The 17,519-nt window shown below is 38.3% G+C and overlaps 2 protein-coding genes across 3 annotated transcripts in view; one reads left to right on the plus strand and one right to left on the minus strand.

The window, feature by feature from the left end:
- Positions 1 to 877: 877 nt before the first annotated feature.
- Positions 878 to 13,734, minus strand: LOC134664287 (transmembrane protein 161B). The gene is made up of 9 exons (XM_063520847.1): positions 13,597 to 13,734; positions 13,159 to 13,521; positions 8,948 to 9,027; positions 8,074 to 8,289; positions 7,302 to 7,418; positions 6,022 to 6,162; positions 4,912 to 5,086; positions 3,917 to 4,135; positions 878 to 3,244 (listed from the first exon to the last, which is right to left on the minus strand). Exons 1-9 carry the CDS (start codon positions 13,597 to 13,599, stop codon positions 3,125 to 3,127), a joined length of 1,434 nt encoding a protein of 477 aa, XP_063376917.1. The 5' UTR covers positions 13,600 to 13,734; the 3' UTR covers positions 878 to 3,124.
- A 619-nt stretch (positions 13,735 to 14,353) lies between these two features.
- LOC134664316 (V-type proton ATPase 116 kDa subunit a 1-like) overlaps positions 14,354 to 17,519 on the plus strand; it is a 65,189-nt gene continuing 62,023 nt past the window's right edge. The window contains exon 1 of one of the 2 annotated variants that reach the window (XM_063520886.1): positions 14,354 to 14,647. In XM_063520886.1, coding sequence (XP_063376956.1) covers positions 14,531 to 14,647 — 117 coding nt within the window. In that variant the 5' untranslated portion in view covers positions 14,354 to 14,530. The remainder of the gene's footprint in view (positions 14,648 to 17,519) is intronic. The other variant, XM_063520887.1, reaches the window with a different exon arrangement.

A 17,519-nucleotide genomic window follows, 5' to 3' on the forward strand; every position in this document is an offset into this window, starting at 1 on the left:
CTAATGCCAATATATAGATGTATCTGGTTGAGGCCAGGATACATTATACGTTGTGGATCTGAATGGTTAGCGACTAGCGCGGCTAGGCATGCGAACACTCCTTAAGTGTGCCAAGGGATCGATATAGATGTATCTGGTTGCGACTGGGATACATATATATACCTTAGGGCTGAAGATCCGACTGGTTGCGGCTAGCGCGGCTAGGTTTGCGACACAGATAGAACTGTGTGCCGTCAGATCCGTATATAGATGTGACTGGTTGCGACCAGGTCACAGCACCCCTTATCTGGTGCAAAGGTTTGACTTATGAGACTTTCTGAGACATAGAGAATTGTGACTATCTTATGCAGACTTGCATACCTATATATATGTATATTTGAGTCCTGCGGGACAATGTGGTATCTTACTATGAATATGAATTTCTGGCTATCTATCCCTACATATACCTACATGTTACAATGTTCTACATTTGCCTTGAGATATTATATATGTGTTATAATATGATATAGGCTAGGGATAATTTAGTGACCCATGGTCATAAATCTACTTTCTACACAGGTGGTGGCATATGATCAGGTTAGAGCTGGCAGCTACGCTTGGAGCTCATGAACGGGGAGAAATACTCCATACTCAGCATTATAATAAGGTATGAACCACATTATCCACAGATTAACTGACCTCTCTCCCAATAATATAAGCGAAGCAGAAATGAGTTCTTTAAGATGCAAGTAAACATGTCAAGTTGATAGTAAACTCATATTTAATTTAATAAGGTCTTAGAATCTTTAAGTAACTTGAATTCAGGCAATCTATTTATTTTAGCATTTTGTATCAACGTCGGTACAGGCCGCGTGTCCGAAGTCGAATGTAAGAACTTCGCTTCGCTTCGCTCGCTCGTTCGATTAACCCGTGCAGTATAATATACACATATGTCTTTATTTCTATACACATTTGTATTTTGCTGTATCACTTTTTTTGCGGCTAACTATGCAATGTGCAGTTGAATGTGCATTTTTAAGAAATGATTGGGTCGGGCGCGTACTGACCCACTTGCTAGATATCCTTTGACTATTTCGAATTCCCACAAATGCCTTTATTGCAAAACGTCTTCGTCCATAAATTGCCACATTTGCAAAATATTCCGTTTCAAATGTTCGCCATATTTGCAGAATGTTCAGTTCAATAATTACATTATAGTCGACTTTAATTTGTAAATTAGCTTCTATAAGAAAGTTGTGTCATATTTTTCGAACTTTCAGTTTTCATTTTATATACCCAATAGATTATTTTTACAAAAGGAACGTTTTGCGAAAGTGGCACTGAATGTAAAGATTGATTTTTACAGTGGCAAGCCTCGACAAGCCTCAAGGGACGCATCGCTTGCTCTCTCTAACACATATATGCGTCCCTGACGCTTCTCGAGGCTTGCCACGCATGTAAAACAGGCAAAAACGACGTTTTGCGCATAGTACATACATACGTGGCAACACAAAGCGACAAATTAGTTCTGCCATAACACGCAGGTCAACCGTAGGTGACGTTGGAATGAGTTTACAAAATGTCACCTAAGCCGCCGCCGCTAAGGCCGCCTTAGCCACCCAGAGGCCTATAAAAAGATGAGTCCTCATTTCGGAAAATTAAAATTGCATTAAATTTGTCATGGCAACTTTTAACTTGCGAGCTTGCTAGAGGTTACGGTTGACATAATCCTTATAACAGTTATAACCAATTACCACATTTCGTTGGTTTAAAGTTTACGAATCATCGAACAGTATTGACTTACATCAATTGATGATTCACACTTTTTTTTTTTATTAAAAATTCCAAAAAATGTAATTTGTACTAAATCATAATAAATAAATAAGAAAAGGGATCTATATCTACACAAACAGTACAGTCAACGGTAAAAGTAATATAGTGTGCATACAAAAAGGTTATTCTTACGAATAATATCATGCTGACTGAACAATATGACTAGACTAGAAGCACTAATATTATATAAATTTTGACACCATTTTCTAAATGTACAGTCAAATGCAAAATTGGCTAAACATATCTATTTTCAACAAAAATCGACTGGGATATATACACAAACGCAGTCTTAAAACACAATACATATTAAACGTCAATCAATAGCCGAACAAACCAAGAAAAATATAATAACTTACATATTGAAATTATTGAACATTCATACATATTGATAAAAATGTGAATTAGGTATTTCGAGTTTTTCTAGTTCACATAATTATCAATATAAACAAGCACTACTCTCCCGGCCAAAATTCAATGAATAAGAGCCAAAAACACTACTAAACAAATTAGATTTTTTTCGAAGAATTAATTCCCAAAACGCTTTGTATGGATCTGATTTGATTGGCCTACGGCACAGTTTGAACGTTTGTATAGTATGAATTATCTCAGGTGATTTTTTCCAGTTCGGGTGCTAATCCGTTAAACAAAAGCCTTTGTTTTTTTTAAGAGCCGTCTACAGCACGGGCCAAAGCAACCATGTCGTTTAAAAAGCAACTATCGTGATAGTATTAAGGTTCAAATTCATATGATAGCTTGTTCAGAGAACAATCAGGGTGGTCTTGTTTTTGGAGATAACAAAAACGTGTTATCTCCGAATGGGCTGCTTCATGAATCTGAACCATATAATTAGAACGGTAAATTTGCTTTTTAAAGGGGCTTGTTCCCGTTACTTACGTCAGGGCTATTAGCAGTAAGCATTATAACCACTGCATAAAGGAAACAATACCTTTTGTTTAACAGATTAGGGTCCGAGCCCGAAAAAATCACCTGAGATAATTCATACTATATCAATTGTTTATGAATATGGACAATCATAGAGGTTAGTGTTGCCAGCGGGTTTAAAAGACACGTCCACATTATACAATTTATTTGTTCTCCGCGACAAAATCCCGGTCAATGATTTTTTGAATTATTTTTCATGGCGTTGATTATTTAGGAATTTTAGGATTTAAAAGTAGGTAATTAACGAGAAAATTTGTATTGTTTAAAATGAAAGTATCTCCAGATCTACTGCAATTCTCATTTTGGACCTTAAAACCTATAAAACAAGATTCAAAACCCTACTGTAACATAACCCGGTGGTACCAGGGTATCACGAGATGCGGAAGTACGTCTGGTAGGCGAGACCGAGCGACGTTGTCGCGAACCACGCGAAAAGCGACCACCACGTCGCGAACCCGAACACGCCTCTGTATACTTCTTGGGTAAATACCTGCGAATAAAGAAGGTTGTCATTTTGAATTGAGAATTAAAATGGCCCTATGTCAAAATAATACATTCATAACCTTAGTCTTCTTCTTCTTCCTCGCGTTATCCCGGCATTTCGCCACGGCTCATGAGAGCCTGGGGTCCGCTTGACAACTAATCCCATGATTTGACGTAGGCACTAGTTTTTACGAAAGCGACTGCCATCTGACCTTCCAACCCAGAGGGTAAACTAGGCCTTATTGGGATTAGTCCGGTTTCCTCACGATGTTTTCCTTCACCGAAAAGCGACTGGTAAATATCAAATGATATTTCGTACATAAGTTCCGAAAAACTCATTGGTACGAGCCGGGGTTTGAACCCGCGACCTCCAGATTGCAAGTCGCACGCTCTCACCGCTAGGCCAGCAGCACATTCATAACCTTAGTACATTCCTTAAATACATTTATGTTAGTTATAAGATGAAATGTTTTGAAAAGATGTGTCCCGCCGAGTTTCTTGCGGGCCCCATATTGGGATATCCACCTTCAATTTAAGGAGGCATTTAAATTTTCTCTGGCAGAGGTGTATGGTTAGAACCGGTGTTATGGTTATTTGACATTTATAAGCGCATTTTAATATGCCTACTTGCAAAATAAACTATCTTTATCTTTATACCGAACACTTGCACCCTACTTACCATCTTAAGATTCTCCCATGCCATCTGGTACTGCTCTAAATCCAGTCCTTCTGGAAGGACCTTCCTGTCCTCTGGACTGCACATTTCGTCCTCATAGAACAGGTCGGCCCAGCCGTAGCCGCCTAATGTTTTGTACATGAGGGCGAAGTAGAGGCACATTATGATGGGGCAGATGTATTGGAGGGCTACTACGCAGAGGTAGTAGAATACTGAAGCCACCTGTAAATGAAGCAAATATATTATTATTTTCAAAGTCGCTCAACGAGCTATGGAGAGGGCTATGCTCGGAGTTTCTCTGCGTGATCGAATCAGAAATGAGGAGACCCGTAAACGAACTAAAGTCACCGACATAGCCCACCGGATTAGCAAGCTGAAGTGGCAATGGGCAGGCCACATTGCGCGCAGAGAAGATGGCCGATGGGGTCGAAAAGTGCTCGAGTGGAGACCACGGACTAGCAAGCGCAGCGTAGGACGTCCACCCACAAGATGGACGGACGACCTTGTTAAGGCCGCTGGAAGACGCTGGATGCGAGTCGCTTCCAACCGGTACGAATGCCTCCAGGGAGAGGCCTATGTTGAGCAGTGGACGTCTTATGGCTCATATGATGATGATGAGGATATTATATCCTTTAACCATTTGATATTCCTTTCTAGTCATTCGATTTCGAATCGTAATTCTTATAGTAGAGTTGCGCTTTTGTTTTATGTATGATGGCAAGTACGTTGCAGCTACGGACTAAAGGGTTAATTTTAACCCGACTACAGTTTTTATCCATACCCGTTTAGACACATTACGATCTACTCGCGAATGTCTCTTAAACCCTTTCGTAAAATATCATTCCTCTAAATGTCTCTAAACCGTCCCGTCTGCAAAATGCCCCATTTGCAAAATGCCACATTGTAGTTGGCGTGGCATTAGACATAGGCGTAGTACTACTGTTGGCACTAGCCAGTCGAATCTAAGCCTTCTTACAACAAGATAAGGTTGCTATTACCTTTTTCTGCAAATCCACGTTAGTAATCCGCCCAGCTTCTTTCCTTTGTGCGTCTAATCTCCTCTGCGCCATGTCTAAATAGGCTTGTAGTTGTCTTGGCATCAGACATAGGCGTAGGACTACTGTCGCCGCTACTAGAGTTAGTCGGAGGGTGTCGAAGGCGGCCCCTGTCATTCTGTAAAGGAATTAAACACATAGTTTAACAACAGAAAGTGGTTAGATCATCTTTCTGTATCATGAAGTCTAGTGAACGTCAGCTGCCGTTTTAATGGTTACTGTTCTACATTACATCAACGGAGCGGCAGCTGACCTTCACTTCATGATATATAATATATCGTTTATGAACTTTAAGAGTTAACGAAATGAGTAATAGATTAAACCGATTTTGTAAATCACATAAAACAAAGTCCCCCGCCGCGTCCGTCTGTTTGTGTGTATGTATATTCGCCATAAACTCAAAAAACACTGAATGGATTTTCACCTATCAATAGAGTGATTTTTAAGGAAGGTTTAGGAGTTTTATTTGTTAAGGTTTTGTGTAACCCGTGTAAAGCTAGTCTCTACTATGGTTATCGCCTAATATTTTGTGGACGAGTACGTTTACTTGTAGACAAAGAACTTTGGCGACTTGACATACGGCAAATTCAACTGAAAAATGTAAATGTACCTACCTACCTGTGTATGTATGTAAGCAGTGGTGGCCGAGTGGATATGACGTCTGACTTTCAATCCGGAGGTCGCGGGTTCAAATCCTGGCTCGTACCAATGAGTTTTTCGGAACTTATGTACGAAATATCATTTGATATTTACCACTAGCTTTTCGGTGAAGGAAAACATCGTGAGGAAACCAGCATACATCTGCGAAGAAATTCAAAGGTGTATGTGAAGTCCGCAATCCGCATTGGGCTAGCGTGGGGACTATAGCCCAAGCCCTCTCGCGCATGAGAGGAGGCCTGTGCTCAGCATTGGGACGTATATAGGCTGAAATGATGATGATGATGATGAAATGTACCTAGGCCAACACTCCTAATTGTACATATGAGGACCTTATTACAAAAGGCATAAGGTCCACCAAGTTACCGTGTGGGCGATGGTACTTATGGTACTTACAAAGGTTTTTCCATGCCGCTAAAAACGCGGACGGTGAGGTAGTGCCGGGTCACGGGCCGAACCCACAGTAGCGCGAGCACGAATGGCATTGCGAAGTTAACGTTCAGGAGGAAACTCTTCAATTTGTTGTCGCCGTAGTATCTGGAATCAACCATTGCTTTACAAGCTTTTATTTAACTTGCCCTGTTAGTTTGTATATGTAGCAGTCAAAAGTGTGAACTGGTCAAAAGAACTTTTAACCGACAAAAACAGGCAAAACTGCTTTTGACTGAGCATGTTGGTCAAAAGTAGTTTTACCTGAAAATCATTGGTTAATAGTAATTGTGACTGTTACTATCAGTCAAAAGTACTCGCAGAGATAGTAAGGTAGGTTAGGGTTTTTTTTTTGCTACGCCCAAAAAACGAAACTGTTCCCAGAGATAGGTAGGTTAGGGTTATTTTTTTTTGCTACGCCCTAAAAACGAAACTGCTGCCAGAAATAGGTATGATTTTCAGGTAAAACTACTTTTGACCAACATGCTCAGTCAAAAGCAGTTTTGCCTGTTTTTGTCGGTTAAAAGTTCTTTTGACCAGTTCACACTTTTGACTGCAACATATATATCTCACGGCCTTACGGGCAATAATAATGGGGCATGAATGAGGCCCGTACAGCGGTGTGACACCGCTACAACGCGATTGGTTAATGAGTTCGCATCACGCGCGTAATTGGTCGCAACTAGTTGCGTTAGGCTGCATGATTGGCTCGAATTCGTGAGTAACACCGCTGAACTAGTACCATTTTTAGTGCCCGTAAGGCCAGTTCTTACATATAATAAGTCAATGATGTAAGTTTGTTGGTTAGTTAGTGGGTCAAATCTTGGAAACTAAATTTGACTTCTTGATTTCCGATTGAGCTGAAAATTTGCATACATATGTAAGTCGGGTGCCAATGCAATAGTATGGTACCATCGAGCTGCTCTGATGATGGAGACAGGAGGTGGCCATAGGAGCTCTGTGTTGAATCAACGCAACCTAATTGTGTTTGGGGTTTTTAGAATTGTCTCGATGAGTATTAGATGCCTATGTTAAGAAAAGTACAGTCAGCGAGAAAAGCTAGTACCATAAATTAAATTTTTGCCTAAAACTCATTTTTATTGAGCAAAAGTGTCTAGAGTCCATTCTCGCTGATTCTTCACACGCTTTGAAAAAGAGAGTTAGTTTTCCATATGTATGACAAAAATAAGAATCCACTACTCCAAACCTAAGGTCAATGTTGGACCCAAGAAATGTAAAATGTTTACCTTAGTGAGTCCCAATGCATCCTGGCCACTCGCAGTCCGGGGAACGTGAACAGGGTCCCGATGATCGCGGCCCAGATGGCGAATGAGAACTTCAAGATCAACTTGGACGCTGGACCTCTGAAACAAGAATCAAGTTTGTTTAACCTTTGATCGCCATTCACGCACGCGCGGCTATGCCGGCTACAGACCAACATAACCCTCGATCTACGCGTCCAAAGTTAAAACGGCCGTTTTTATTTTGAGTTCATAGATCGACGAATCCAGCAACATAAAAATTAGTTTGGTGTATTCAAAAGTACATATGTATTTAAATAAAAGTAAACAAAATCTACCCTCAAATGGCTCCTTAAGCCAGTTGAGGGTAGATGAAAACATTAAAAGTCAAGTCGTTCAGCTACTGATCCAGGCGGTTTTGTATTTGGTTGGTTAACCAATAAATGTTATAACTACCCGAAAATTTACAAATTGTTTGTTTACTTTTATTTAAATACCTAAAGATACAGATTATAGCAGTGTTTCTTAACCTGTGGTCCGCGGACCCCTGGGGGTCCGCGAGTATATGTACGGGGGTCCGCCGCAGTCTCACCTATTCTCACCGGTCTCAAAAGTATTGCTGTTTTTTTTTATATTAAGGAGTCCTTGGACTTGTATTTGGTTTCCTAGGGGTCCGTGGATGGAAAAAGGTTAAGAACCGCTGGACTATAGAATAGGTATTGTAACTCCAAGATCTGATACTTCTGTTTTTAAATAAAATAAGTAAAATAACACTCACACAGACGAAAGCCCCTGGTTCTCAAGAAACTTATGGGCATTCTCATAAAAGCTGTCATAAGCCGGGTCCACCCCGACCTCCAGGTTGCTCTCGTCCACGATCAGCACCATCATAGCGATGAGGAGGAACACGCAGAAGGCCACGATGCAGGTGGAGCGCTCCCCGATGGACTCCTCGCTGGTGAAATACTGCTTGGTAAGGGTTAGCAGGATTTTACTGGGATTGAGTTAAGGGAATGCTTATGAAATATTTCTTCATAGGGTTTAATATTCGTAAAAACTATTGCCTACACCAATTCTTGGGATTAGTTGCCAAGCGGAGCCAGGCTCCCATGAGCTGTGACAAAATGCCGGGACAATGCAAGGAACATGATGATATCAGACTAAAGTGTCATTCTTAGGAACTTGCTAACTATGTAAACAAACCGCCATATTGAAATTGTCAAAGAATGACTTTTGTTTACATAGTTAAGGCCGAGCCACACCGGCTTGCGTGTGCGTGACGTGCGCGTGTGCGTGCGCTAAAATGTTGGAGCCGCACACGCACACGTCACGCAAGCGGTGTGTCGTATCTCTCATAAGGATCTGTATACTACAACGCCGCACGCGCACGTGCACGTTACGCACACGCAGCCGGTGTACACAGGCCTTTATTTTATTTATTTAGAAATTTAATTCAGGCAACAAGGCCCATATTACAAATACCTTACAGACTAACATACATATGTATTTTATAAACTTAAAACTAAACACTATTTAGACGATAAAACGCAATAGACCAACACTAAACACTTAGAATAGACTTTAGTCTGCAATAGACTTAAAGGCCTTTCCTGAAAACGAATTGACAAGTTGATTTAATTTGAAAAGGATACAATGAGAAGAGAACCACCAGCAAGCACCACACCATACTCAGGTTGAACTCATCTTTCAGCGGAAATATTGAAGTGTAGATCTGAAATGAAAACATGGAAATTAATTTATCCTTGTGCCACCCAATTAATTCACTATGTTACAATCAATGGTTACTATGCACACTATAATATTTTTTTTTTCTTCTTTTATTAAAACAATCAATGTAGCATTTCTTATTTCTCATAAATTTTTTCCAAGGATTAAAATTCAACCCAATTAAAAATACACCTTTATTCAAACTTTAGGTTATCAATCAAAATTTTGAACTGGCTGATGAAGAATGGAATGAAATAGTCACGTAAATGTCAATGGCTCAATACAGAGAGTTTTAGTAAAATAATTTATTTAATAACAGGGTGTTTAATAAAGTCCCTTTCTGTACCAGGTGTTTCCGAATTTTTGTTGTGTGCCTCCCTTTATATGTTCTAATATTTTTAAAGTTTTCTTATAAATTAAAGTACTGCCAAAATGTAAAGCGTCCATGAAATAATACTTTAGGAACTCCTTAATACCATAAAATCTGTAGATTGTTGAATAACTTGTCACTCACACATGTTCTTAGTTTATTATCCGCATTGTAAGAACATATTGATGACCTGTCTGGCCTAGTGGGTAGTGACCCTGCCTATGAAGCCGATGGTCGAGGGTTCGAATCCTGGTAAGGGCATTTATTTGTATGATGATACAGATATTTGTTCCTGAGTCATGGTTGTTTTCTACGTATTTAAGTATTCATATATTATATATATCGGTGTCTGAGTACCCACAACACAAGCCTTCTTGAGCTTACCGTGGGGCTTAGTCAATTTGTGTAAAAAATGAAAAAAAATCCTATAATATTTATTCATATGTTGGTAAACAAACACCATCCTCTAAGGTTGTAAAAACCAATGCCTTCCAAGTAATGAGGCATAGGGCACAAACGAACAGCACGAACAGCACAAAAAACTAATTGCCATAGGCCACAGTTCAACTCCTCTTATTAAGAAACAACAATTTAAATCAACTTTTTCAACACCTCTCCCAATCCGGACAGCGGTCACCGTGGGAGAACAGGACCGCACCCCTCCAGCAACAAATACTACAAAACGCAAGGACAAAGACTATCAAACTGTACCAACCTCAAAACAGAAAGAAAACCTCTATATCTCCACACTTAACGTAAACACACTTAGAACTCCAGAGAGATTGGCCGAACTTGAAGAAGCACTTAAAAATATAAACTGGCATGTAGTGGGTTTAAGTGAGGTACGCCGTCTTGGAGAAGAAATAGAAGAACATAGCAATTTTATTATGTACTACAAAGGAGAAACAAGAGGGCAGTACGGGGTTGGCTTTCTAGTACACATCTCACTGAAGAAATATATCACAGAATTCATATCGATATCAGACAGAATAGTTATACTAAACTTGAAACTCCCAGAGCAAAAAGAGCCAATGTCAATAGTACAAGTTTATGCTCCTACTAACTGCGCAACTAAAGAACAAAAAGAAAGTTTTTACAATCAACTTAACTCAACAATGGCCACTACACACAAGGCAAAGATTGTGATGGGAGATTTTAATGGCCAAATTGGAAAAAACGAAACATCCATTAACACAGTGGGAAATCACTCTACTGGCAACAGAAACGACAATGGTCAAAGACTGATAGATTTTTCCTTATGCAACAACCTTTACATCATGAACACTTTCTACAAGAAAAGACCGTGTCGGAAGTGGACTTGGATGTCCCCAGGTGAACGCTACAGCAATGAGATAGACTTTATATTAACGAACCGGCCAAAAACATTCCAGGATGTGGATGTTCTTAGCTCACTAAACTTCAGATCAGACCATCGTATGGTAAGGGCTAAGATTACTGTAGGGATGCCTAAACACAGTAGAAAAAATGTAAATCTGACAAAAAGAGCCCATGGACCATTAGATCTCTCGGACGAGGTACAAAATAACATCAGAAAATCATTGGAAAAAATAGATTCAATAAGTAATCTACAAGAAAAATACAATCGTCTAGAAAAAACGTTAATTACTGTATCCCATAATATTACCTCAAGCAACAGAGAAAAAGACAAGATTGGAGACAGGGCACGAACTCTCATGCAAAAAAGGAAAACTATGTTGATGGAGAAGAAGACAAGGAAAAACGAAATTACACAAATTAGCAAAGACATAAACAAAGCTATCAGACACTATAGAAAGGGAAAACAAAGAGATGCATTCGAGCACTACATACAAAAAACAGGCGCAGTCAAGAAAGCTTTTAAAGACATGAGAGAAATGGTTACATGGATACCTAGTTTGAGATCAAAAAGGGGGAAAAAGGAGTCGAAACGGACCTCAATCCTGCAAGTAGCTACAGAGTTTTACAAAGACCTCTATAGTGACACTAACCAAGAGTCTATTGTAGAATTACATGAAAACCCTGAAGAAGAAGCACTTGAGGTGCCAAGTATCCTAGAGAAAGAAATAGAATTTGCCATAAAATCACAAAAAGCAGAGAAAGCGCCTGGTCCAGACAAAATAACAAATGAAATGTTAAAAGCCACTTTAAAAGTAATTTCTAAACCGCTGGCAAGTATCCTTAATGAAGTATTAAGGACTGAAAAAGTACCAGAGCAGTGGAAGAAATCTATTATTATATTGCTACACAAAAAAGGAGACAAACAATCAATAAACAATTATAGACGTATAAGTTTAATGCCAAACCTATACAAAGTATTCTCAAAGATTTTACTAAACCGGCTAACGAAGACATTAGACGAAAACCAACCAAGAGAACAGGGAGGATTTAGATCTAATTTTAGCACTATAGACCACATATTTGTAGTCAAACAAGTAATCGAAAAACTAACAGAATTCAGGAAAATATACTACTTAGCATTTGTGGACTACAATAAGGCTTTTGACAGCTTAAAGCATGCGAGCATATGGAGCGCCCTGCTACAGCAAGGAGTAAACAAAAAATACATTCGGATTATCAAAGAAATATACAATAACTGTACTTCGGCAATCCAACTAGAAGCCATGGGAACAGAATTTTCTATCAGTAAAGGGGTGCGACAGGGCGACCCACTCTCACCAAAATTATTCTCAGCCGTGCTAGAGCACCTATTTCGAAACCTCAACTGGGACCATCAAGGCATAAACATAAATGGTAAAAAACTTAGCCACCTGAGATTTGCGGACGATTTAGTGCTATTTGCGCAAAGTGCCCAATCACTACAAGAAATGTTAGAGCAACTCGCTGAGCAAAGCGCTGAAGTAGGACTAACAATGAACACAGAGAAGACCAAGGTTATGTCAAACCACACCAAAAATCTTATACTTGTCCATGGAAAAGAGATTGAATATGTCGAGGAATACACATATCTAGGACAAATTATAACAGGTTCAAACATGACAAGTAAAGAAATTGAAAAAAGAACTGTTAACGCATGGAAAGCCTACTGGTCATTGAGAGACATTCTAAAAAACCAAGATTTACCATTGTCCTGCAAATCAAAGGTATTTGATATGTGTGTTCTACCATGTATGACTTACGGATGTCAAACCTGGGCAGTAACTTAGAAAGATCTCCAAAGATTAAAAGTTTGCCAACACAACATGGAAAGATCAATCTTATCTGTAAAAAGGAAAGACAAAGAAAGACTGACAGATATTAGAAAGAAAACTAAAATTAAGGATGTATCAGTGACTGTAAAAACGTTAAAATGGAAATGGGCTGGACATATGGCAAGAGAAGGTAGAAATAAGTGGGATAGAGAGGTGGCGGAATGGTATCCTAGAGAAAGAAAGAGGAGAGAAGGGAGACCATTAATGAGGTGGTCAGACGACATCAAGAAGCATGCGGGAGTAAACTGGATTAGGACGGCACAGGATAGAGAGACGTGGAGAGAACTGGAGGAGGCCTATGCCAAGAAGGCAGACTAAAATACTAAAAACAATGACATTAAAATATATTTATTGAAAATTTGATAGGAAAGATATTAAAACTAATATAATGATAAATGAAATGTGAATTTATTTAAATGCAATATGTAATAATTCTATTTTGGTCAATAAAGGCTATTCTTATCTTATCTTATCTTAATGTTTATTTATTTATTTATTGACTTTAATTAAACATTGTTGTCTAGAATCCTATTATTTATAGTTTAGATTATCTTACCTCTGACAAGATATACACAATACTTGTGTAAAGTGAAAAATCTACTATCCACTGATACTCCGTGTAATATCTCAAGTGTATCACGTCCAAAGCCGTCACCGGCGCCGTCTCCAACTGTATCTCAAGGCTCCGGGGAACATGGAACGTCTCCGCCTTCCCATTCGGCTCATGTTTCCCTCCTTTTTTTCCCTTTGGCTTATCCTTTGGCACACCAGCCAAAGCTTTCAACTCATTGTTATCGGGATACAAGTACCGGTACAACCCTGTCGAACATAATAGCCACCTTGCGAACGAATAATTCCCTAGTTTTTGAATCACTGAGACCATTATCAGAGTTATAACCAGTTGAGCGCCGAGCAGAGCCTAAAAATAAATAAAACACTTGTTATATCATGAGCTAAACGGTGGAGAGTGATATGGTTTTACTTATGTACTGACCATTTTGGGCGGCTTTTCATTGAGCAGTTATTTATACAGTCTAAATTCAATAAATTATTTTTAATTCAATTCGCTATAACCTCAATATTCTACACCCACACAAGTATAACCCGACCATTTGATAGAACAACGTAGAAATGACAGCAGTAGGTAGAAAAAAAGCAAGCTATATAGGATTTTGAATGTATAAGTGAGAGACAGCTGAAAATGACATTGACGTTTATGGACTATTTAAACCGATATGGTAACAATAAAAAAAAGTGTTTACGAATATGGCTAGCTGTGACAATTGATGTAACAACGAAAAATTTTAACAATAAAATTATACAAAGCGTAGATATTTCAATGTAAAATAGATTTAATTTTTTAAATAGTTACTTGTTTTATATAATATTAAAGTTTTAAGAATACGATAATAATAAAAATTAAGAAATATTTTCTTTAGAATCTAACTTCGTAAACGAAATCAGATCAATTGAGCGAAAGAGATAGCGAATGAAAGAAAGAAACAGAAAACAAAATGTGACCAGTTAATATTTTCTCCCATAAATAGTGTTGTTTTTTAACCACGTTCTTGGAGTGCTACATTTTTATAATTTCAAAATCTTTGTATTGGGTGTCTTTTTTTTCTTTCCCTACATATGTTTATTTCAATAATTATAAAAACTTTGCACATAATATATATAAAACATTTTTTTCTATTTTGCATCATGTAAAATTGGATAACCCTATAGACATAGTGGACTTTGTAATCTTGAGCTGGCACTCCAAAACAGCTGTCGCATCGCGCATGGGTGACGTGCCGCGCTGGAGATTCATCGATTGATTTCGTTTTTCGTTTCAGTTTATTTCGTCGCCAAAGTCAGTCGCGACTGATGCGACGGAGCCGTGTGTAGTTATTTAGTTAAGTAGTGTGTGGTGACAAACGTGCAATATGGGGTCGTTGTTCAGGAGTGAGGAGATGACATTATGTCAGCTCTTCCTGCAGAGTGAAGCTGCGTATGCCTGCGTGTCGGAGCTAGGAGAGCTGGGGCTTGTGCAATTTCGCGATGTGAGTATTCGAGCTTTGTCATCCGTGCTCTGTGTGAGCGTACGCCCCTTGTGTGCATGGTTTACAGGTTTCCGTAAGACGGGCTAATCTGACCTACTTTCGCTTGCGATTATACCTTCTAGATAGGTATACCTTATCCGCTATGCGTATTTCTTGCGGTTAAGCGTATTTCTTGCGGTAGATTCAACAGAAGTGTACTAGGCTTATTTTATGAGTATATGGGTAGGTAAATGAATTATGCAATTACAAAAACAAATATTGTATTGATTTATTAATGAAAATATAATTATTAGATCCACTTTTCCTATACTACTACACTTACATAATATATGTATTGAAATATAAAACCTTTTTTTACAGATAGTGTATGGAATTAATGCTAACCACTTTTAGGCTAGCTATAAATGTGACCATACCAAACATGGTTAGCATATTGTATAAGAAGATTTTTCCATTATGAATACCCTAAAAAGGATGAAAAAAATAGATATGTGTTATTTTTATGAAGGTGTTATTTTGAATTGAATTTACAGGCTACAATGCATGTCTATAACAGACCATGAGTTTCAAAATATCAAATATATTAAACTGTGTAGGCGTCAATAATATTGCTAAAATAAAGGAATACCTTTCATGCTTGCATTTCTCACACAAAGCTATTAACAATTTAAGTCAAAACACCATTCAAACAAATACATTTTACACAGTATAACTAAAAAAGTAGGATGTATATAGCAACAACATGTCACATATAATACTTATATAGCTTACATTTTCAACCATACACTTCAAACTTCAAAAATAATTTATTCAAGTAGGCTTAAAAATAAGCACTTTTGACAATACATACATCAATGCATCTCATTTAAATAACACAATAGTGTCAGAAATTGTAAAGAGGTACATTTAACAATGCCTATAGTTTGGGTTGATATATTGTACAATGCAAATCTAATCTTAAACATGCTACTAAGCCAGACATTTCTATTATCTTCATAAATAATTGACATCTTCTGTCTTTTACAACCACTATACCAATATGGCTACCATCAGTTTGGCATTGACATAAATGCTACTGTGAATGTAATTTACTTTTTATGCATCTCACTCGTACTGACATATTAGTGTGACAGAGATATATAGAAAGTAAATTACGTTCATGATAGCGTTTATGTCAATGTCAAACTGATGGTAGCCGTACAGTATTCTACCAAAAATTCTATTGTGCTAGGAAAAATAGGTAATTGACTATTTGTAATTCTTATAGCTTCCAAATAAGACCTAGTAGTACAGATGTAGAGCATAATTATTTTCCATCGTATTTTCACGGAAACGAACGAACTTGTCTTGCTATTTCAGCCAGTCTCGGTACAAAAAGTACTATGGTTGACTGAAGTAGCATGACAAATACAAATGTTTCTGAGAAAATACGAACACAATTATGCACTACATCTGTATTACATTACCAGCTTTTGCCCGCGACTTTGCCTGCATAATTATTAATATATTTATAGTAAATTCCAAACTATCACACATAAAGTGTGAATAAGTAACAAAGATGACAGATGTTTATAATATTAGTGTGGATTTATTTGGTTTTAATGTGCTTGGCTCTGACTGCTCCAAGCAGTTGTTAAAGGCACAGTCTAGTGAGCAAAAAGAGACCATGTCACGCGTTAACCTTGTAAAACCACACATGCTTGTACTGTCAGCAGCAGAAGTTGCTAAGCGGAGTAGGTGTTTAAAATTACCCTGACACACTTATTCTCTAAAATCATTTCATTTTGAACACCTCGCCCGCTTAGTAATTTAGCTGCTGACTGTACAACCACGCATGCACGTGTCACACAAAGACGCACCAAAAACCCCGATGTATGGATATACTGCGCTCTAAGACTAGAATAATGGACGTAGCTCGGAAAGCGGCCAAGTTAAAATGGGACTGGGCTGGTCATGTCTGCCGAATACCGGACGACTTGTGGGCCAAGTTAACCACAGAGTGGGAGCCCCACGAGTGTAACCGGGGAGCCGGCAGGCCTCGCCGGCGATGGCGGGATAACTTGGACTCCTTAAGAGGCTGGCCAGATATTGCACTAAATAGAGACGAGTGGAGGAAGAGGGGGGAGGCCTTTGCCCAGCAGTGGGACACAGTGGGCTTTGAATAATAATGATAATAATGGATATTAGTATGAATTCCAAGCCCTACCCTACCCTTATCAATAATCAGTTAGGCCATAATTTGATTGATCTTTTAGTATCACTTATCCTTTATAATTTTTTATGACCAATGAATTAATGATGATAGTGTTAATCAATATTTGATAACACAGAGGCATGTGACTTGTTACCAACATACATACTAATTGTTATGTAATGATATACTTTATTCTGATTCTCAAGATTGCTGTATTCGGCATACAGAATAGTAAATAGTACATATTGTGTACAGAATTCTCACTGTAATAACTGAACTTGTACAGCAATAGTACATTTCGATGCTAGTGCGGAAGGTATGTCATTACTTCACGAGTACCGAGATATCTTGCCACGAGCCGCAGGCGAGTGGCAAGACTCGGGACGAGTGAAGAATGACATTTCCGCACGTGTATCGAACGACGTTTTTTAATACAGTTGCGAAAAAATAAGAAAAACATTGTTAATCGTACACTAAACAAAAGTGGTAACAGTGACAGCTCGGTTAGACGTCGTCTTTAAGTATATTATATCTATGGGCGTTTGACAGCTATTCCGTTCCATTCAGTCATCTTATTAAGAACGAAATTTTCAATATTGAATATTAAAAAATAAACGTGTTATAATGATGAAGAGGTAAGTAATTAAATATGAAATATGTAATATTTTTCGTATTCTT

This window comes from Cydia fagiglandana, chromosome 5 (genome assembly GCF_963556715.1).
Source record: "Cydia fagiglandana chromosome 5, ilCydFagi1.1, whole genome shotgun sequence".
Classification (NCBI taxonomy): Eukaryota; Metazoa; Arthropoda; class Insecta; order Lepidoptera; family Tortricidae; genus Cydia; species Cydia fagiglandana.

Excerpts from the sequence above, each read along its gene's own strand:
- LOC134664287 (XM_063520847.1), bottom strand. Across the intron at positions 9,028-13,158 it reads TTGTGTATATCTTGTCAGAG|ATCTACACTTCAATATTTCC; the intron begins GTAAGATAATCT and ends TTTTCATTTCAG. Across the intron at positions 6,163-7,301 it reads ATGCATTGGGACTCACTAAG|ATACTACGGCGACAACAAAT; the intron begins GTAAACATTTTA and ends GGTTGATTCCAG.